Source organism: Epinephelus lanceolatus, chromosome 12 (genome assembly GCF_041903045.1).
Source record: "Epinephelus lanceolatus isolate andai-2023 chromosome 12, ASM4190304v1, whole genome shotgun sequence".
Lineage (NCBI taxonomy): Eukaryota > Metazoa > Chordata > Actinopteri > Perciformes > Serranidae > Epinephelus > Epinephelus lanceolatus.
Genome location: NC_135745.1, coordinates 35172657 through 35195663, shown reverse-complemented (window position 1 = coordinate 35195663; position 23007 = coordinate 35172657). Strand labels below are relative to the sequence as shown.

At 40.0% G+C, this 23007-nt stretch overlaps 2 protein-coding genes across 2 annotated transcripts; both read right to left on the bottom strand.

Moving 5' to 3' along the window:
• Positions 1–1032: 1032 nt before the first annotated feature.
• ubxn7 (UBX domain protein 7) lies at positions 1033–11988 on the bottom strand. Its single transcript, XM_033636392.2, has 11 exons — positions 11866–11988; positions 9704–9857; positions 9346–9410; positions 9171–9236; positions 8975–9087; positions 7785–7931; positions 7261–7351; positions 6071–6201; positions 5113–5611; positions 4938–5017; positions 1033–2186 (listed from the first exon to the last, which is right to left on the bottom strand). The coding sequence occupies exons 1-11, from the start codon at positions 11969–11971 to the stop codon at positions 2025–2027; spliced, it is 1614 nt and encodes a 537-aa protein (XP_033492283.1). The 5' UTR covers positions 11972–11988; the 3' UTR covers positions 1033–2024.
• A 1145-nt stretch (positions 11989–13133) lies between these two features.
• Positions 13134–20455, bottom strand: ppp1r7 (protein phosphatase 1, regulatory (inhibitor) subunit 7). The gene is made up of 10 exons (XM_033637714.2): positions 20350–20455; positions 19468–19563; positions 19158–19213; positions 18708–18773; positions 18315–18445; positions 17813–17975; positions 17545–17661; positions 17333–17437; positions 17126–17212; positions 13134–16094 (listed from the first exon to the last, which is right to left on the bottom strand). The coding sequence occupies exons 1-10, from the start codon at positions 20387–20389 to the stop codon at positions 15918–15920; spliced, it is 1038 nt and encodes a 345-aa protein (XP_033493605.1). The 5' UTR covers positions 20390–20455; the 3' UTR covers positions 13134–15917.
• Between the last annotated feature and the right edge of the window lie 2552 nt (positions 20456–23007).

Here is a 23007-nt window from a genome sequence, read left to right as displayed (position 1 = left end):
CATTTCCTACATGCCCATTGTTGCTTTGTGTAACGAACATGAGCCCAATACGACAACAGTGGCGGACTACCTGTTTGCTAATATTTTGTTAGCACTGCTTGGTCTAATGACTATACTTAAAACTTAGTATTGCTGCACCACCTCACAGAGAAACAGAGGCCTCTAATGTTATTTGGTCAACCTCAGAGTCAATGGTTTAAAGTCAGCATCATCAGAACCAATTGAGGCAGCAGATGTGGGACAATTTTGAGACTGGGATAGTTAAAGGAAGACTTTTACATGCCCTCACTCGCATCTTAGAGTGAGCTCTCTCAGCCTTTAACCGAAGGGAAATCGACAGTAATGAGATCTCCACTGGGCATTTTGAAAAAAGTTAACCCTAGCCTGTACACTTTACTTCCTTTTTGACAAGGTGAGAATGTGGGAGGAAGCTTACGTTGGCGAGTGTTTGGAGTCTTTCTAATGTTTCAGAGATATTTTGGACAACGAAGGTCATGTGGACAGATTTTTTCTTTTTTAAATAGGATGGGGAAAATATCTGTATATGTGTTAACAGGGCCTGAGTCTCCTGTGTAAATGTACTTTTATTAGAGAGCATATCATGATTTCATCTGACCCAGTGTTTATTTGCATTTTTGAAATTTAAATTTCTTGTGTGTTTTGCCTACTTTATTTTTATCACTAATTTTAGTGTTTTAGCAAATTTTTCTCAACTATATTTGTTTTTTTACTGTATTATTATGCGTTTAGGCTGTTAGCCAGTTTAATTGTCTTTGTGTTTTAAATGTGTGGTTTTATTCTAAAGTTCTTAAGATGTGCTACATAAATAATATTTACTATTCTTATTGATTTTGATGCACATTTGCTGTCTAAGTAGTCACAGTTCATTCTCAGGAGTTGCTGCATTTCTTTTTCTAATAGCTTTTTTCTACATTTGTTTTGATATTGGTTTGGGTTTTAACCTGACATTTATCTCATCACATCTGTGAAGTTCACTTAAAATGTGACAAAAGAGACCAAGCAGAATCTCCCTTGGTTTTGGTGGTTATATTTCAACATCAGCATATTTTCTTGGCAGCATATAAAAAAGAAAGGAAACAATGACTACAGCTAAATATCAGTCTCTCTAAGCCATCTCTGTACAGTGTAGGTCCGACTGATGAGATGTACCACCCTTCATTCATTCCCTTCTGTATCAAAAGTTGAAATCCAAAAACAATCTACTAGTCTCTAGTTAACCAATAGAAACTGGAGTAAAAATGTGCAGAACCAAGTCCTCTCAGATCTACACACGTGTCACCGATGTCCGACACATTTTCTAGACTTAATTTCACGGACCTTTTGTCTTAGTGCTTCTGCCTTCCATATAATGACAGTTGTTCAAACAATGACCGTGAGAGACCAAATTTGGGTCAAAATAAACAAGAATGAGCCTCCCTTTACCTGTCCCCGGGTACAGAAAATAACAAGAAGAGCAAGAAAATAAAACTCTGACATTTAACATCTTTATGGGAGGTAAAAGTCTTTTTTGTACAAGTCCCTGGTGCCTCGTCATCAATCAGTGATCCATTGTTTGGGCTTTTTTTTATTTGAATATGAGCTATCGTATATATATATATATATATATATATATATATATATATATATATATATATATATATATATATATATATATATATATTCTATCCTGATGTGCCTCAGTATTTAGAACAAAATGAAGTCTGCATCAGAGAAGAATAAATGCATTATAAAATTAAAGAGTGCCGGCACCTGTAACACCTTACTGGCCAATTGTAGAAGACTACAAAGGGATTAGGCTGTCAGTAGAGACGTCAGTATTGAGACTACTGGAGTGGCAGGGAGAGATGTCCATCCACTAAGAGTTGTCTTGGCAAAAACGGGGCCTAATTCCAGGAGGACAGAAGGTTATGGGGTCAAGGCCAGTGACATCGTCCCACATCATTGGTGAAAGGGTGAGGTCTACCAGAGAGATACACAAGCAAAAGTGAGTGTGTCTGACAAGGCTAGTTCCTCTCCTGCACAAATACAGTCTCCTGTGGACAAAGCCCCGCCTCCTGCAGTGTGATGTCATAGTCCAAGTGGGCCAGCTTCCTCCTGGGAAAGTTGGTGACAAGTTCGAAGCGTTCATTCGGGTAACCTTTGGACTGGACGTGTCTTACCAGGGCCTTGATGGGAGAGAGTAACATACAAGAGGTGAGACATTTTAAGTAACAATCTGTGTTCATGTGATAATATTCACTGTTCACAGAGGAAATGCTCACATTATTTTTACTTAAAGCAATAGTTTGACAATTTGGGAAATGCACTTATTTGCTTTGTTGCCAAGAGTTAGAAGATAAGATAGATACAACTTTCTTCTTCTTGGGGTTGCCCCATTGGATCGTCTGTTCCTCTCCTCTGCATCTTTCTCTGTCACACCAACCACCCACATGTCCTCCCACATCACATCTATAAACCTCCTCTTCTCCGCTAGCTCCACCTCCAGTATCCTTTTCCTGATACACCCAGCATCTCTTCTCTGCACATGTCCAAACCATCTCAGTCCTGCCTCTCTCTTTCTCCCCAAACCATCTCACCTGAACTGTCCCTCTAATATACTAATTACAGAAAATCTTGGTATCTTGAACTCTGCCAACCCCCATCTCTGCCTCCTGTCTTTTCGTCAGCGCCATCGCCTCCAAAACACTCAACATCGTCTCACTACCACCCTGTAAACCTTCCATTTCACTCTTGCTGACACCCTTTTATTGCAAATCCACTCTACCCTTACTCTCTTATACCCCTCGTCCACACTCCCTGTTACATTTGACCCCCAGTATTTAAACTCCACTACCTACCTTTAGTCCTCAGATCCTCACAATGCCACTGTCCTCCTTCTCATTAGCACACATAAAATCTGTTTTACTCCGACTGACTTTCATTCCTTTTCCCTCCAGTACATACCTCCACCTCCCCAGGCTCTCCTCACCCTGCCCCCTACTCTCACTACAGATCACAATGTCCTCTGTGAACACCATAGTCAGTAGAGATTCCTGCCTGATGTCGTCTGTCAACCAGTCCATCACCACTGCAAATAAGAAGGGGCTCAGAGCAGATCCTTGATGTAATCCCACCTACACCTTAAACCCATCTGTCTCTCCTTCCACACACTTCACCATTGTCACACTACCCTCACACATATCCTGCACTGCTCTTAACATACAGTACTTCTCTGCTACTCCAGGCTTCCTCATACAATACCACACCTCCTCTCTTGGCACCCTGCCACATGCCTTCTTATCTCATATTCCTTAAAATCCGTACCAGTACGCTTCTTCTCCACTCTTCAGGCATCCTCTCACTTTTAAAGATTGTCAGAAACAGTTCAGTTAAAAACTCCACTGTCATGTTTCCTAAACATCTCCATGCTGGCACATGTATGTAATCTGGACCAAACACCCTTTCCACTCTTCATCCTGTTAATCCACTGCACTTCCTGATTCACTTTCAGGATAGATACTACTTTCGTCAAGGTCGATATGAAGCTGCAGCCAATTAGCTTACGTTAACATAACGGGTGAGTAGAGCTAACCTAGCTTTGTATAAAGTTAAAAAAGCAGCACCACTAAAGCCTAGTTCACATTACAAGATTTTCACCGCGATTTTGACGTCGCAGAGGATCTTGAGAGCCACCTTGGGTCAGAGGTGAGTCGGCAGATAGTCTGCCACGATGAGTCCTCGTGTGTGAACAAGCCTACGAGCAAGTCGTCCCCTCGTCTGTGACTGAGACTGGATATCTGGCATCCTAGAAAACTGGAGAAGGCTGACACGACTGACAAAGAGCATCAGCCAATGAGAGGCAGGATACGTCCCATGTCAGTACACAAGAAATGTGAGGAGGACAAGCCGCAGGGTTGCCACTTGCCAGGTCCACTTATTAGCCACGACCTTGGGCTTGTTTCTAAAGTGGAGTTGCTTATTTGGGCTTGCTCTCTAAACGTCACCTTTCTCTCTCTCTATACATATATATATATCCATCTAATAAGTAATTTAAACGCATGATAGTCGCTTCTTTTGGGCTTGTTTCCATAGCCCTGGTTGCTTGTTTCTCTCCCAAGATCTGGCAACACTGACAAGCCGGCAAGCAACAAAAACAATGGAGGCGTCCACAGGATCACGGGGAGCACGTTGTGTTTGGACCCAGGATAATAAAGAATATCTATGCCTTTATGATGTGTCGTCTCCAAGTTTGGTGACGTCACCGCGTTATCTGGAACTCCGTCGGCGAGGGCTCAGCGGAGAAATCTTGTGGTGTGCACACACAGGTCGTAACGCAGTTGGCAAGACTCCCGCTGACAGCAACACACGTCGCCAGGTATGAACACTGAAAAGATTACGATAGTCTCTGCAACGCAAAATCAGGGTGAAAATCGTGTAATGTGAGCTAGGCTTAAATCTCACTAATTAGGATGTTATGTCTTGTTTGTTTAACATGTCGCAAAATAGAAGTGCAAAATCACAATTTGCTGTTTTGTGAAGATCAAGGCTGCACTTATTTCTACTCTAGAGCCAGTAACTTCCTGGAGTCTGTCAAGTAGGGAAGGCCAAGAAATTTTTGACACAAAACCCCCTGTAAAATAGCGAATTGCTGATTTACACAGATTAAACAAACAATGTTGTATGATGTGTTAATTAGTGAGCTTTAGAGGTGCTGATAAGCATTTGTTTAACAGTGAACAGAACCAGGCTAGCTGTTTGCTTCCTGTCTTTATGCTATGCTAGGCTAGGCTAAGCTAATCGCCTCTTGGCTCAAGCTCCATACTTTGTGTACAGAATTCAGAGTGGCATCAATCTTCTCATCTGACTCTTTGCAACAAAGTAAAGAAGCAAAAATGTTGAACTATTTCTTTAAAATAGTTATTGTTGTGTATTCTTACCAAAAGTTTTGCTTGAGAAGACAAGGAAATTTGCTCTCTCTGTCCATCTGGGTAACGGAGCATCAACCTGGCTTTAGGACCTATGTGAATAAAAACATTGTGGTCAATATCTTTTTAAGTCACTCATTCTTTGTTATCATAACTGTTTGAGGTTTAGAGCGACATGTTGACGTACCATTGTCATCAGGACAGTCTAAGTCACAGGTTTTGGTGGTGCTCGTCTTGGAAGGTCCGGCACTTTCGGCCGCTGGGGGACAGTGGTTACCTCCAGAGTCGGCGTCAGGCTGAGGATGACGAACAGCTGAGGGCTCCAGGTGGTTCTTTTTACTGTCCTCCTTCTTGTGACTGTGGTTGTTTTCTTTGTACGGAGATTTTCTATGGGAAGCAGTGGAACTATCAGGATGTAGACGCTGCTGGGCTGCAGTGGCCGGCGGGAGCGTGGTGTGTTTGCTGGTAGAGCTTTTCTCTTCGTGGGGTGCTGGCATTTCGCTGTCCGAGCCATCAACAGAAATGGGACCTTCGCTGTCAGAGAAAGGCTCTGCGTCTGATTCATCATCTGATCGGGGGGAATCGGGAGCTTCGGGGGCATTTGAGGACTCATAGTGGGTCTCCTGTAGGGAGGCTCGGATCGCTGCCTCCAGCTGACTGTCTTCACTGGCATCAATCAGACTCTCCTAGAACAGAAAACAGACAGTGCAGCTGTAGAAAATAAATCAAAGAGCTGGGTAAAATAACACAGAAATCTGGTAAAACTTCAGTCAACACTGATGGCAATGTGACAGTTTTTGGGGATGACTAACGGAGCTTTCACAGAATAAGATGTGCAAATTTTGAGAAACTATCATCAGTAATAAATCACTTATTACTGATGATAACTTCTCAAAATCTGCATGTTACCGAGCACACAGAAGGATTAACTTTTCATGCAGATAGTACAGTTTAAATATTATCTTTCACATGTAAAGCAGCATTAAGGGGAAGGAAGAGAACAATGAAGTTCTATCACAAGGTAATCACTCTGCAATTGATCAACCACTATGAGTTGTGAACTTCCAACAGACCCCCTGAGAGAGCGCTTATTAAAGAAGAAAAATTAGAAGAATTAGTGGTGACACATGAGATGAGAAACCCACAGAACGAGCTCGTTTGGCAGGGGGTGCGTGACAGGATGGCCCATCAAGCTGCCCGTGTTCTGCCAGGAAGCCAGTCGTCTGCTCCAGGAATGATGCCACGTCCAGCTGATTCCACTCCACCATCTTTTGACCTGGAATGAACAGGTTTTGAACAGCACAGGTCAATATCATATTCAATCATAGCATATTTAAGTAGCAAAGGCAGATATGTTCAGCTCTATTAATTTAGAGCTACCCTGCAGATGTAAACAGAGAGGGTGAGGCATCTGCTCACTTTACTGTATTGTACCATTTATACAGTTACACAGATGACAATGAGGTTAATTTATCTTCATTATCTATTTCGTTAAAAACCTACTGATGGCCTATATTGATCCCATCACTTATTCATACGAGGATCTCTTGCTCAGTCATGCACCATTATTCAAGGATGCTGCATAATGCTGCTTTAAAATTACTTCTTCTAATGGTGTTGTGTTGTCTTTCAGCCCAGACACACCAAACTGATATCAAAAAACTAGTGGTGACGAAGGCCGACTGTTGTGTCCCCTCACATCACCTGTGTCTCTGCCAAAAAGTGGCACTTGAAAACACCGCAAAGACTACGGCCATCCAGCATGTGCATTCTGTGCCTGCATGAGAGGAAGTAATTCTCCATATCAGCAGGCAGCAGAAGTCTGTATTCCTAATTCATCGGATTCAAGACGCTTGTTGGCCAGTTAGAACATTAACAATACACCCCTATGTTGTAAGAACAAAGGATATTGACTGTGCACAAGCAAAGAAATAATACAAACCATTACGAACCATTTCTGCTGAAGTGCTCAATGGCTAAAAAAAATCTTACCTAATATAACAAGTCTGATTCAATTTCCCACCCTCTTGACTTTTAATTGTTTGTTTGCTTTCCTCATTTATTTTTTGCTCTCACCAATGGGCTCCAAAAAAAGCTGACAAGGGCCGACTAGTTCCAACAGCAAGGGACACACCACAGAAACTAGGGCGACAGACGCTCACAAATGGGCAGATAACTGATCAGTAGTCAACTGTCGGCTTGGTGTGTCAAGACCATAAATGGTATGCATTCATGTATGCTTTCCTCCACCCACAAACAACAGGCACATGGTGTCACTAAGGATCAAGCATCAAACAGTGGATATTGCGGCAACTAACTTGTCATAGACACTCACCTGTGCGGGGATCGAGGATGGAAATATAGGGAAACTTGTTCAGCTTATAGAACTGGATGTATCTTTGTCCCTCTTCACTATCATGATATACCTGTAATAAAGGAAATACACAGTATAACACAGACATGAATCTCACACCAGATATACTTCGACTGAGTGACACGACATGTATGAAAATATTAGGATGACAGGAGTTACACCTCGAAGCAAAGTGGGATTTCATGTGCTGATTGCAAGGTTTTTTCTACAGTACAAGAAGAAGTGGGCACTACAACACCACTGCACTTGAAAATGTTTTGCTCTGAACCATTATCAGTACTTTACTGTCTCTGTTGCCGTGCTCTTGACGGGTTTTCCTTTTGCATTACACACTAAATAAATTTCTCACTGGAATAATCAATTTCGACTCAACCTTCCCAACAAAGGAGTTTAGCTGCTGGACCCTTGCAAATACCTCATCAAAGTATTGAGGAACATGAGAGCATCACAGACCACGGATGAGTCTGAGATTTCAAATTACATACCTGCCAGAATATGAAGTGTTCTCTGATGATGGTCTTCACTGCATCATTGCTCCAAACATCCCTGTTCAAACACTGGCAGGCAAAGTCTTGTACATTCTGAATGTTGATCATCAGCCACTTGTTCTCCAGTTGTCCACAGTCCTTTGCCTGCAAGCACATAGATGAATTTAATCAATTACTTAGCAATGAATATATCAAATACATACATTTTGATGAAAACCAAAAGGGTGTATGTGGTTAAAGCTATACTATGCAGCAATTTCCCACAGAACAATGTATAGACTCATACAGAAGTTAATGCTTTTCAAACATTACTAATGAGTGTGGGGCCGTGCATTTATCTATAAAGACTCACTCTGCCTGTATTTTCTTATCTTCTTAATTTGTGTTTGCCATGTTCATGGGCATGTGCTGTCACAGCGCTCAGGTGAGGCTGGAGCTTTATAAATAGGTAGCAACCAGCTGTCAGACTGTATGAAGAAGACACCCAGGAGACACAGCGCAGAAAAAATGAAAACATACCAAGGCAAAATGCTAAATGAGAGTGAATCTGGGGTTGCCTTTTACCTACTTTAAAAACAGTAAACAATAATCCTGCATAATATACCTTTAAGTTAAAGTCTGATGGAAGACAAATAACTACATTAACAAAGTGACCACACTACTTCATTGGCAGCTTACATTAAAAACAAAAAGGAGTGAAGTATGTGTTTCGCGTGTTGCTTCGTCAGATTTGCTCTATTTTTTATATGTAAGCTGTCAATAAATGAGTGTCAATCCGGCTATCCTGGTGTGCGCTGAAACTTTGATTTCCTTTTGGTTCACACTGATTTACCCTGCACCAGCTGGCACCCAGGAGAGAGGCACAGCTGTGCACTGGGTATTTACAGTTCTTTTCACTTGGTAATCACTTGTCTCTTTATGGATCATAACCATCTACATCAATGGTACACCAGCACATGCAGGTTTCTATTTTAAACACTACATCAATTAATTTTGTGAGAACTGTGAGTGCACATTCAACCAGAGAGGGAAAATGCATGTACCAAAAATGACAACCGGCCCTTCCATGTAAGTCACACCTGGTTTCCCACCTGTGATTTACACAGTCACCATCTAAATTTCACTGAAAGTTCACACAGATTGAATAAAGACGTGGGGTTTAAAGTGTCCTGTGATTGACTCCTCACCGTCTCAAAGCTGCCTTTGTGCATGAGCTCAATGGGGGGACGGAAAAGGTCTGCCAGGGTGCTCAGTTTCTTATCCACCGTGCCACCGTTACGCAGCTCCTGTTCCTGGCGAACTAGGAAAAGGAAAACATTTATCGTCATTACATTACTCGCCACCAACCACGTTCTTTAAGCTTAGAAAATTGAATTTACTCACTCGTCTCTGTTTGGAAGTCTCGGAAACCATCAAATATAGATCGAGCAGGTCTTCTTCGCTTTGGCACTGCATGTGTAACAGATTCACCAAATGTCACATTCAGCAGATGACTGAAAAAGTGCAGCCTGTAATAACACTTTAGTTTGTACGAAGTCAAATGAGAAGAGTACATTACCTCCAAACAGTGGTTCAGGTTCCACCAATATGTCCTGCTTCTGGGGAATGGGTGCTCGTACTTCACTGAGACACAAGGAAATATAAACAGTTTTATTCCAAGAAGTAATCTAGACCAAATCTGGCATCACTCAAGACGTAAAGATACACTCTCTCTCTTTGTTATATCATCAAGCAGCAACACAAATCACAGCAGAGGTCTGAATCCCTGAACTCTCCTCCCAGCTCACTGTTAACAACACCTCTAAAGTCAGAAAGAAATTACAGAGCACTGTAAAAAATCAGAGTATCTTTAAGATACTAAAAGACTTTGCTTTACTTTTATCCGACACAAGTTTAGAAGAAAAATATCAGCTTACTCTGAAGGGGGAGCTCTGCTGCTTGAAGCTGCTGAACTGGAGCTGGTGCTGGGCTCCTCTGCGATACCTCCTCCATCCAGAAACATAGTCACTGCCATCTCCAGGTTGTTGTTGCATGCTTCCAACATATGTTTTCCTACACTCTCTGTGGCTCCTAAAATAGTGTTGGACAATGGCATACTGGTGTTGAAAATCATTATGGATAAAACTTTAATGTACAGCTACATTTGTGTAAAAAACCACAGTATCGATGTTAGTTGTGAAACAGGAAATCATCAGTAAAATATCTGTGTTATGCTGAAATAGTATGTTTAAGGAACTATGTTGATTTTTGCTTGTTGTGACACACTTTACTTATTAAGTCATCCTATTATTTTTTTTGTTTGATTACTTGCCTTTAAGTGGGACCATCACTTCATTTCATTTAATGTGTTGTGACTAGAGCCTGAACAATGCTGGATTCTGATTATAATATCATTATTTGAGTTTTCAAAAAAAAAAATCTGATCATCTATAGGCTCATATTTGTTTTTAACATAAATTAAAATATTTTATACAGATCCTGCAATGTGGTTATTGGAGAATCGTGACTGTGATATGTACTATTCATACACTTATCATCTGAAAAATGAACTTGTCAGTGCTCTCACAGAGAAACAGGATTTAAAAAGGGACAGCGTTTCTACATTACCACACAGAATATCATTGTCATTTCTCTGCTGCAATGTTTTGCTTGTTGTCTGTGCACATCTACGAGTATGTATCTGTAAATCTGAAAACATTACAACATTTAAATGTTTCAAACAGTAAATTTGGTGGCATACTACAAACAAAACATCAGTAACATGGTAAAATTAGATGTTTGCAGCTTTTCTGCAGTGTACCAAATTGATCAATTTATATTACCATACTGATTTAAGCATGTTTACTACACATCATGTATACATAACACTGCTTTTTTGTTTGTTTGATTGACTGCTTGCCTTTAAGAGGACAAATGGTATTCATTAATTTGACTTTTTTATTACAATGCATACATGCACACAATTAAAACAGGGTTGTCAATGCCAATGTGCTCATCCTGTTGTATAAATATTGTTTTGGGTAAAATGAAATCCTCGTTTAGTCTGCATGCAGAACTGCTGGGTCCTATGAAATGCAACCAGAGTTTAACTTCATGAAGGCGGAGCTGCTGTTCACTCTGATGGGTTACTAACAAGTCTTTGCAAGTCGACTGCAACACTGTACTGAAATCAGTGAAAGCCAACTGCTTGAAAGTTAACGTATGAAAAAAGAGGCATCCGGTTTAAACAAAGGCTATGGTATGCTTTGGGAAGTAGTAGGTAGTAATGTAGCTCGAGTACGCGACGTGCCTTCTACACCACAAATAGGCTGCAAATACAGCACAAATGTTCGTAAATGTAATAAAATCATGAATTAAACTATGAAAAATACTCTGCACGTGAGAAAACACGAGATCCGACGGTTGACTTTAATCTTTTTTTAGGTGAACAGAAGCGTTTAGCTGCACTGATCTTTCCGTGTGTACTGCGCATGTCTGTTTCACTTTCCAAGTCCAACAGCAGCCCTGAGTCTCCTCTCTTTTCCGTTAAATAACTTAAAACTGAAACACTGTCCATCGTGTCAAAGCACACATAAACTATTGAGGACCTGTGAAGTAGTCGGAGACAGACACCGAGCTCACCCGAGTGTGGCTAGCGTCAGGGTGAAGACTACACCACCACAACATGCAGCCTGGCTGGTGATGAAGAAGGCAAATGTTGCACAGCCGACGTCCATTCCACATTATCAAACAACATGCGATAGAAAAAGCAGCAGAGAATCAGCTCTGTGCTAGCGAGATAGTGTCTGTAACGAGCACCACAAGCAAAATGTGATGTTTTGAAGTGTCTGTTGCAGATAATATCCACAGTGGGAGGTTTAATGGTCCTATTTCTGAGTCTTTCACTTGAGTTAAGCAGATAACTGGCTGTGCTTTTTCCCTCTGCAAAGCATTGACAGCGCAGGGGCCAGGGGAAGACTTAACGTCCGTTTTCTTGTCTGCGCACTAATTCCGAGGTTTGCTGGACAAGGGAGCTCTTCCTGTTGGATAACCAAAACCTACTTAATAGACCAGACGTGAAATAAAAGGTTATTTTTACCTGTTATTGCTGTGAATTGTTGTATTAACCCATTCACCCCCGGAGCTGAGGTGTCTCCGAGCGCCGCCATCTTACCGCCACAAACAACAACATAAATGCAGCGCATGCGCTACGCCGTCCTTTTCCCCCTGCCTGGCGCGGCGCGAGCCCATACGTCAGGATTGTGCTGCATTGTGGGTCATGTAGTTGAGTAAACCCTACTTTCTTGTAATAGTAATATTTATAAATAATTTCGAAAAATATAGGTATTTCATAGTTTTTAATGGAGGTTCCCGTCAGTTTTAAAAGGAGCTCTACACAATATAGAGAGCATAATGTGATTCAGAGGTTGTCTGCACACGGCTCTCAACATGGAGGTGGCTGAGCTGGTAGCTAGTAGCTAGTAGTAGTCTAGTAGTAGTTTATCCCAGTTGCCACTTGCAGTGTTGTAGGGAAAATAATCCCCTGCTGGCCCCAAAATTATTTTTTGTCATAGACATCTTGTAAAAGACACATCTCTAAAACTGTTGACATGACACTTCAAACTGCAAACAAGGTCAATTATGAATCTTTATAGCCTGAATCTTTGAGCCATAGTGGGTTTTATATTTGAAAAACTTTCGTAAGTTGAGAAAAGCGATTCAAAAACCGTGATGATGGCATCACACTGTAAAGTTCTTTTGTTTCAAATAGACGGGCCCTTCCTCTTCCTCTTCTTTTTGCATTCTTGATATGGGTTAAATAACGTTGGTTGAGCACATCGATCAAAGGTCCATAGGATGTGAGTTTCCCCCTACTTATGGACAGACTTTGGGACAATCTCAGTATCCAAGGTGTTACTGACACCATGAGACCTCTCAACTCCGCATTGTCCAACCATGCATATATCATACTCATCATGGCGTCCATGTCCAGAGCAGTGATGACATTGTACTGCTTAAAGCTATCTTCACCACCTTCAATTTGATCTTGGGCCTTGAAGAAGTCATCTTGACGTACCACACAACAGTTGGGCAGGTTCTTGATCGGTCGGTTGGTGAGGGTGGTTTTCCCTGCGTTGGTTACTCCACTGTTGCTGATGATGCACTTCATCATTTCAGATTGGTCAGAGCCATAGAAAAAAAGTAGCTGTTTTTGAATCACTACTGTTTTACTCCTTAGTTGTGTAAAATTAGAATTAAATGTTGCATTGAAGGATACTGAAACAAAGAAAGGTTAACTATTCAGTTTCAAAGTTGGACTACATCAATCATGACAAATATTCAAATAAATACAGCACAGACTTTCTCTTTAAGTTGTGTCATTTTATTATTTGCATAATACATTCAGTTTGGAAACAGCATTGACCAAGTCCAGAACCTGAAGACTCAATTCTAACAACAATCAGCTACAAGCAATTTGAATAATTGCTCATTCAGTCAAGTTATCTTAATCACGGTATCTGACACATATCTGCTGTGCTGCCTGGCATTAACAAAACAAAAACTTTACAAAGGGAAGGTGATGATGGCACTGACTTTCTACATCATGAGATGTCCAAACTGTATTTACAAATACACAAAGTGACACTTCCGATCCCACTGGCCAATTGTAAAGTAATAATAGTTAAAGCTGAATATAAAATAAGATTACATTCATATCAGTAATGTATAATCTCCTTCAGTTTTGATAGTCTGATGATGGGCTCATGAATGTTCTTCAGTTGGTATGGTTAAAATCACTAACCCTGAACATTTGGATATATGATTATAACTTCAATTCCTTTGAAAGACAGCAAACTGTCAGCTAAAGACACCTAAGATAGAAACCAGCATAGAATGCTGTTATTTTCTTGCCTATAAAAGGTAGATACAGTATTAACTCAGGCCACTGTAACAGATTGAAGGTGCACTTTAGACCCAGATAAAAGGAATTAGATGATTAAATCTTATGTTGCACAGAAAGCACTCAGTTTAGTGTTTTCTATGTAAACCCAGCAATGCATTGAAAGCTGATGCTCCTGTGCCGTGTCCAAATGTGACCTTTTAGTCCTGAGGTGGAAGGAAATTATTCTCATATAAAAGATGCATCACTTTTTAATTGTAACCCGGGAGGAAATCAAGTGCACTCAAGCATTATATATACAGAGGACCATCAGAATAGGTCACTGAGTTTTTGTTCGAGGTGTTATCTTAGTGCTCGATCTTAGAAATCCTATGGCAAACATAAATACAGATGAATATCAATTTTTAAGCATTACTGAAGGCCAAATGAGAATATTACAGTGTCATTGCAGTGTCTTTACACATCTGAAAAATTTAAACCCCAAAACATGTTTAAAAAATTGTTAACAGCATTAAGTAATTTATCTTACATTAATTAACAACACTTACGTGATACCAGTCCTGCCATCAAAAACAATCTACATTTAACTCTTATCAGTTTAAATAATACATATGAACAATTTTACCAAAGTCAAAAGAAAAACAAAGCTGTAATCAGTGATATATTCAAGGTAAACAAAAAAAAAATTGGGGGTGATGTACGACTGATTACAAAACCATCTTCATGGACACGATACATTTGTTTTACATTCTCACTGCTTTTTTTTGTTTGTGTTTTTACTGCAGATGTTATTTTTAATAATCAGAAAATAAGCTGTAGAATATTTGGACAAGGCTGCTGGACATTTGAGATTTGCCCTTCATCAGTAATGGTACCAGTTTATTAAAATGGTTCATCAGTTTCTGATGTTTTATTAATTAAAAAGACAGATGTAGGCAGGTTCGCTGAGCAGATTTCAATCTGCATGGTGTCACTGTTCCAACATTGTTCCAACTGCCCAAATTTCCAAAGCCCTTTTGTCAAAAAATATTTGATCCCAAGAACAATGGCCATTGCTCCAAAGTCCAGTTTCTCCAAAAATTCACACTCCTTGCAGTTAGTTTCAGTTTCCATGGACATTTGAGTGATCAATCCCGGGTATTTTAAACACCCCTTTGTGGCATTTCCCAGCAGTGTTTGAGCCACAGAACACATATGTTTCGCCAACCCGTCTCTGCTTTTCCAGCCACTTTTGTACCACCCAATGAGCTGTTTTAAGCCAAAACACAATCTTTTCCTAACCAATACCAAGTGATTTTATTGCCTTAACATAACTACACATTCACTACGGAGATATTAAAGGTCCCCATTAATCTGCTACAAGATAATGTTCAAATGGAAATAATCAGTGGTTTACAGAACACTGTTTCTGGTGATTGGGTTGTCTAACTGCAGGGAGTGTGTATTTTTGGAGAAAACAGACTTTGGAGCAATAGATGTTTGTTTTTGAGGTAACAGGCTGTCAAAGAAATGGGCTTTTGGTCCATTGGGATATTTTTCATGCTAACGGGGCTTTAGAATTTGGGACTGTCTCAACAATGGGTGGTCCCCTCATGGAGCGCATACTAGGCTTTACTGTGCTGAAACCAAATGAGAAGATGTTCTTAAGATTAAAATATGTAAATAATATCTTATTATGGACTGTCCCTTTCTTGTTTTAATTCAATTGTTCTTTTACCCACTGTGTACCACGTGAGAACAGTCTCATCCTGTCCAACCAAAACGAATAACAAAATGCCTCCAATAGTAAGAATGCCACCCTTTCCACTCGTTACAGCAGTGCAACTTCAACATCATGAAAAATAAGACTGATATCTTATTTTCCTGATGGGCACTAGATGATTCAGGAAAGATGTCTCCACACTGTATCCCACATGCCAAACAATAAAAGAAAAACGAAGGCAGAAGAAAAATGAGGAAATGGGCGCAGGGTACTTTTTGAAATTCTTGTCACAGTTCCTATCCAGCTTAATAGATACATAAGCTTCCACACAATAGCATAGGCCAAGATGTGAATGTGTGCATACATGCATACATGTATGTTGAGTGATGGGTGAGAGTGGATGTTGGAATGTATATCCGTGTCCAGAGTGACTATATGATTCAGTGAGGCCAGTGTGTTTCAAAATGAAGTTTGTTCTGTGAGTAGGGCCGGCAGGGTGGTGAGGGAGAACACTGTTAAGTTGGCAGGTGAATTTTTAGACTGCAGTTTAGAAGCGGATGAAGGTAGCGTCGATCTGACGTACACTGGGCAGCGCCAGCATGATCTTTCGCCGGTACTGTGGATCTTTCTGTAGAGGGTTTCTTTCAAGGTAGACCGTCTCCAGAGACTTGGCATTCTTCAATTCATCGAGATCTGACCAGTTATCGATCTGGTTATCATTCATCTGGGAAGGGAAAGACAAGAGAGCCAGTAAGAAAGGAGACATAGTTTTGTCTGGCAAAGACAGCTCAAACCCAAACTTTAAGCACCCTTGCAACATACAGTGTGGAGGATGTGGAGACAAAAGAAAAAAGAATTAATAAGACTTTATAAATTACTTAAAGGTTTTTAACACACTTAAATTCACTAAAATGTAGGTGTAGGCAGAGATATGCGTTTTAATGTATGTGTATTATTTCAGTACCACGTGTTTCATATGATTCAGTCTCCATTTATTATTACACATTCAATGGTAAGGAAATTCATTCATCAGCTTAACAGTGTAGCTGAAGATTACAAAAAGGCAGAAAACTGGCAGATCAATTTGCCGAAACAAGGAAACAGAGAGCTGTATAAAGAGCAACATAATCAGTAAACCGGAAACTGATGAATGAAAATGAAAACTTAGATTTGATTTCCCTCTAAGGACTTAATAACTACATCACTTTGAATCCAGCTTTTATAATTTACTTTAGAAACCTGTGCTGTCAAACAGATGTAGTTCTCCAACTCATCATGTTACTTAAAAAAAAATCAAATTTATCAATTAATTTATTGTTTAGCTATCTATCAATTCATTTTTTCAAATTAGATGTACTTGTTGATCTACCTAAAAGTATCTTATTCATCACTTTGAAGTAACCAATTAAATATTGATTAACTGGTTGCATTTGACATGTCATAGCAGGACAAGCACAGGAATAATTAATAATTTAATGATTGCTGCCAGTTCCAGGGATCTGCTATTACACACTGGCTCTTTGGCATGGCTAACTTAGACTTTATTGGAACAGAGAAATTGTTCAAGTTACTATCTTTCGTTCGGTTACATTAATAGTTTTATCTATTTTATTTTCCGCATATGTCAAGTCAAAATGTCTGCTGTGGTAAGGTGTATTAGAAAGTCTCTAGGGGCTCCATAACATTACATTATAAAAATATAATCAAAAAGGCCATCAAATTACATTCTAGTTTAACTCTATAAACCATCCGTACCCAGAACTCTTGCAGATCTGTCAGATGGTTGATGTTTTCAATCTTCTTTACTCGATTGGCTGCGATGTCCAGGGTTGTAAGCTTTTTCTGTGAGGGAAAACAAACAAGAGTTTGAATGCACAGGTTTGCACCAATAGCAAAATACACAATGGACAGTTTGGCCTTTCAGTCCTTTCAGAAATAGGCTGTGGAATTTCTGTAACTCACATTGTTTTCCAAGCCCTCAATGACCTCAATGCCATTGTGGCTCAGATAGAGCTCTCTCAGGTTGACAAGATTCTGTAGACCCTCGATTTTAGTGATCCGGTTACTCTGCAAAGTAAAAGCACACAAAATTATCCACCAAAGTTTCCATTTACACACTTAATTTTATTCTTATATCCACTCATGCAGCACGTTGAAGAGAATCTCCAAATTACCTGAATGCTTAAAACAGTCAGGTTGTGTAAACCCTCAAGATTCTGAAGCTTAGTTATTTTATTGGTGCCAAGAAACAAACTTTGCAAAGATGTAAGTGTGTCCAGGTTCTCTATGACCTGTGAACAAAACAAAGCAAAAGAGACACAAATTAACACAACATAATGATTTTATAAGTGTGTCTCTAATGTCCTGTAATATTTAATTTTAACACCATCATTTTAAAAAAGCATGCTTTCATATGTGTAGTATTGTCTCTTTATGTTGTACCCTGATGCGATTGGAACCCAGCTCCAACATGTCAAGGTTCGTGAGGTGATCCAGGTTGGCAATGCTGCTAATTTTGTTGTGAAGCAGAAAAAGTTTCTTTAGCCGAGGCATCTGCTCCAAACCCTCCACCTTCCTCAGAAGATTGAAGGACACATCGAGCTGCCTGTGGATCAGTCAAACAAATATGATCATGAAAATTCATTGTATCTGAGATGTGAGTTCTTTGTTCTGTGTCCGCCACATGAAAAATACAACTCGGTGAATTCTTTCTTTCTTTATATTTTTATTTAGGATATTCTTTTTGACTTTTTTTTGGCCTTAATTTGATAGAGCTGATAATATGAAAGGAGGCAGAAAGAGGGGAGGACATGCAGGAAAAGGCTACAGGTCAGAGTTGATTTCGGGGTGCTACTAAAGAATAAGCCAACATGGGGCACATGCTCCACAAGGTGAGCGACTAGGGTACTCTAGAAACAAAGCCTTCTGTTTTGTTCAGACTTACTCCATCTCTGTGAGATTGTGCAGGTTCTCCAGTTTGCGGATCTGATTGTCATAAAGATCTAGTTCCCGCAGTGAATTCAAACTCTCCAGGTTTTCTATCTTCTTGATGAGATTCTGTCTTAAGGAGAGTGTCTGTATGAAGAGACAGATGATAAAAAAAAGCTATGAACAGAACATCAAAACGCTGTACTTGATAATAAACCCAAAACAATTCTTTTTGTCTTTTTATTTTACATGTGACTAACACAGAAAAAACAACATGCATTTGCAAACAAAATTCTGTCTGGTTTTTATACTAAGAGAAACAAAGGAGTAACTCCAGATTCTGCATCCCACGCCGCTACCATGACTTCATAACTCACTGACAGTGGCACTAAACACTGAGGTTACTTACTTTAGCTTTCTGAAGCACCTCCAGGCCTTCAATCTTTCCAATACGACAATGAACAAGATCAACATCCTAGAGAGAAAACAGAAAGCTTAGGATGATATCCTGTCTATCCGTTATACTAGCAGTTAAAACATAACATTTTAACATAAAACACTGCACTGCAAATAAAGAATGTTGCCTCCACTCCCAAGTTCTACGAGGAAAATGTACCACAAAAGTTAAAGCAGCTGTATATGAGCGCTGTTCGGGGAAGTTTACTTAAATGGCTTTCTGACAGAAAGGGATTCCTGGCCATTACTCCACTATATCTTGACATACCAAAGTGGTTTGCTGCTATAATTATGCTATGAAAGTCGTAAAAAGCTTAATTTGACCAAAAACAGCATTAATACATGAACTTTGTGACAGGAGCCACAGCCACACAGCAGCTGTGTCATTAGACCATCGCCTAACCTCTTCCTCTGGGTCCAAGGTTATGGTGTCCATGTCCACAGGAGACTCTTCTTTACCTTTAACGGAAGCAAGAATAAATTGGATAAGCCAATGTGGCCATTGCATTAAGGCTGGGTACATTCATAAACTTGATACAGACACAAAGGGCTGTTTTAATGCAGCTGAGAAGACTCATAGTTATGCAATGCTCTCATGTAGATTGGCAGATTGCTCCGTGTCACACCCTGGACTACTCATGATGACACTGCATTACAACTGACAGTCTGACTAGTGTCCGGTATGTGGCTGTGCTGGAGATGTCATGATTTACTTGTGGTAGCGGGCTGATTGGGGTCCACGTCGCCATTGATACTCCTCCTCCTGGTCTCATCATCACCAGACTCTTCAGACTCACCCCTTCGGTCCACTGCAGTCAGCAGACAAAGAGGGGCTTAATTTCACCATATAGACACAGAGCTCAGAGCTGTTATCTGATTATGTATCAGTGACACGTTTAGCTGATGCACATGTAATATGATGCAAAGACCAGGCCCAGCTCCACCTCCACCCACTGAAGGAGTCAGGGACTGTTATGTGGAGCATCCAGCCTCTGTCTGACTGTCACAAACCATGACTAGTTACTAGATCATGTTATTGTATTTTACCAAAAACAGGATTACACCTACAACTAAATTACATCGGTTAGTATGATCTGCTGTTGATGTAGCAGGTCGTATTTAAAAGATTACCAGATTAGGGACAACTAGCAAATTGAGGTTAGCTTCCTCAGACTAACTCACGGGGTATACAGTGCTAGCCATGTTAGCTGCCTGGGTAGCTGATTTGACCACAGCAGGCAGGCTAGCGGGCTAAAATTGGAAACGTGAGACATGGGTAGACAAGCTATGCTAACATAACATCCACTTTCAGTCCATTAGTTTAGACAACACGCCTATATAAACTGAAATTAACGTTACATGTTGACTAGCAAGACAGTGTGGGCTGACGTTAGCTGAGTAACGCCAGCTAACGAGGATTGTTGTTAGCCTGCTAGCTAGCTAGCAAGCAAGCCAAAGATCAAGGTGTGGTTAGTAACAGAGAAAATAGATCACTGGATGTTGTCGTGTAAAAACAAATACATTTGTCTAGAAGAATGTCGGTTCATCTAGCTAACACAACCATGACACGGATGCGTCTTTATACATTTACTCACCTTCCATCTCTTGAAGCTCTCCAACAGACCGGGAAGCCATGTTTCCTGTAAACAGTCCTGACAACCGCTCAGCCAATCCGGTGGAGGCTCATACTGACGTCAGACACAAGATGGCGCTGGTGTCACATGCTAAAAACTGCTGGAAATAAATGTCCACACTGTACTGTGTGTTTGGTGGAAGATGATCTAGATCCTTTACTTAAGTGAAAGTAAGTAATACAGTTTTGTGTGTAAATGTATGTTGCATTGTACTGCTTAACTCATTATATCACTATACCTAGTATTGATTCATACAGAATGAATGACTGAATGAATAGGCCTACACTGCTGGGTAATCTACAGCAATTCATCATTTTTATAGGTTCATCATATGTCTGTATGTGAATATTTTACAAACATATCATATATGTATAAGTGGTGAGGCTCCACGATACGATACTATCACAATACTTGGTCACAGTACAATTTTATTGCGATTTTAGAAGTGTTGCGAAATGCTGAGTATTGTTATCAAATATATTGCAGTACATTGGGATTTAAAGTTCTCAGTCTGTTCATCTCACTTCAGTCATTTAATTTACAGCAAAATGTATCTAGTCTAGACTAAAAAAGCAATTGATTACATTATTCTAGTACAGTGGTTCCCAACTCATGGGTTGCAGTCCAAAAGTGGGTCGTGGGTCCACACTGAATGGACTGCAAGTGACACACAAACATGTCAAGTTTGTAAAAAATACACTTTATTTTGAAGTACAGTGAATTTCTGGCACAGAGTTTATATTTTGAAGTGCTGTTTCTCGCTATTGAGTGAGTGACTAATGGACAGCTACTTGACAGAGACAGCAAAGTAGCTCAGCAACATGGCTAAATGCAAGTATGACACTGAATGTATTAAACTGTGTGGACCTTTTGCTAATGACTAAGAAAAGATCTCCATCCTGTGGCTGGACCAGTTGGGAACCACTGTTTTAGGAGGTTTAATTTGCACTTGTAATATTGATAATTTATATAATAAAAAATCAATACATAGCACTGTGTGACAATATTGCCACACAAAGATATTGCAATATTTTGTGATGTGATGTGATTTGATGTGTAGTGTAGCTTTCCTGTGAGAACCACGTATCTCTAAAAAGTCAGCTTTTTATGAGCTCAGAAAAACATTGATGTGATGATGCATTTTCTAACTGATCCAAGAGGCTTTTTAAATAGTTAAGCTATCGTAAGAACAAGTAAAAATAACAAATTCAACAAATAAACCAACATTAAATACTTTGGTGTGTCAGAAACCTTAAGTTTGTGTTGTATCGTACTTGAGTCAATGTACTTAGTTACATTCCACCACTGGCTATAACAATACCATAAAACTCAAGTGCTGTACTTAAACAGAAATTTGAGGCAGGCCTACATTATAGTGTTGCTATTTTGTACTTATTCTTGACTACATTTCAGAGGAAAATGTACGCGACTTTTGGCTCTATTATATTTATCTGACAGCTATGATTACTAGTTACATAACTGTAGGCTAGCATTTACATACACAATATGAGATCAATAAATATAATATGCTGCATGGTTACTGGTTTAAGGCTCAACTTAGATCAGCAACAACATTACAATGCTGTTTACGTGTTAATGCAGCCAGTAATAAAGTAGCCTATACACTGATAGAACTGTGCAAAGACCCATTTCTGCATGATTTGCACTTTTACTTTTGTTTATTTCATGTCATGGTCTGCTCCTCTGTGCCCCCCAGCCCCTGTCTCCAGCCCCTGCTTATTCTCCCTGACCATATTTGTCCCTATTAGTCCCAAGTCCTGCCATTTTCCATCCAGCCACCAGATGTCCCTGGAGTTTCTTCCCTGCCCCGTACCCTCACCTGACTTCCCTTAACAATCACCTGGGCTGCCCCTCCTCACTCACACACCTGTTCCCAGTTACCTCATCACATAGGTCAGTGTAAACAGCCTCTAAACCTGCCATCGTCACCAGCTTGTTGCTGGGTCATTTGTTCTCTTGTGGTTTCCCCGCCGATTATTTCTGGTTGCCTTCTCAACTGTAAGCCTGTTTTTCCTGGATTAAAGTAGCTTTTCTGAACCTGCCTGCTGTGCGTCTGCATTTGGGTCCTCCCTGCTTGAGCTGCTTTACTGAGCTGTAACCTTTCATTAAGACTTGTCTATTTTTCTTCAGTAAAATTTTCAATGCAGGTCTTTTACTTGCAAAGAGAACTTCTCCCATGATGAATACATAGACCAAGACCAAGAAGAAGAAAAGAAGAAAACTGACAACTGAACATGCTTCATGCCAGCAGTTTTTTAGGTTAAGTCAGCATTTTTCCCTCTTTGTTGTATTTTAATTGGCACAGAAACCTTTTCTGTTTTCAACACAAACACTCTAAATGGGTCCCTGTTCAATTCCTGATGCAGGTATAAGCAGTATCACAGCTGACTGATTGTAAGAACTACATAAGGAATATACAATAGATCTAAAAGGAAAAACAAACACATGAAACACACTATTTAAAGTGAACAGGATCACAAGCTTGGGCAAGCTACCAAATTTTGGTATAAGTAATTTATCCATCTCTGCAAAGCCAGCCATATTGGATTACATAAAGCATTAAACAGTCTGACTCCTGAACTCCCCTCTCTCTGTAAA

Coding starts and splice junctions, on each gene's coding strand:
- ubxn7 (XM_033636392.2), bottom strand. CDS start 11,971: ATGCGCTGCATTTATGTTGTTGTTTGTGGCGGTAAGATGGCGGCGCTC. Junction 9,411..9,703: donor AGCAGAGCTCCCCCTTCAGA/GTAAGCTGATAT, acceptor CTTGTGTCTCAG/TGAAGTACGAGCACCCATTC. Junction 9,088..9,170: donor AGACTTCCAAACAGAGACGA/GTGAGTAAATTC, acceptor TCCTTTTCCTAG/TTCGCCAGGAACAGGAGCTG.
- ppp1r7 (XM_033637714.2), bottom strand. CDS start 20,389: ATGGCTTCCCGGTCTGTTGGAGAGCTTCAAGAGATGGAAG. Junction 19,564..20,349: donor AGAGCTTCAAGAGATGGAAG/GTGAGTAAATGT, acceptor TGCTGACTGCAG/TGGACCGAAGGGGTGAGTCT. Junction 17,213..17,332: donor TTGAGGGCTTGGAAAACAAT/GTGAGTTACAGA, acceptor TTTCCCTCACAG/AAAAAGCTTACAACCCTGGA.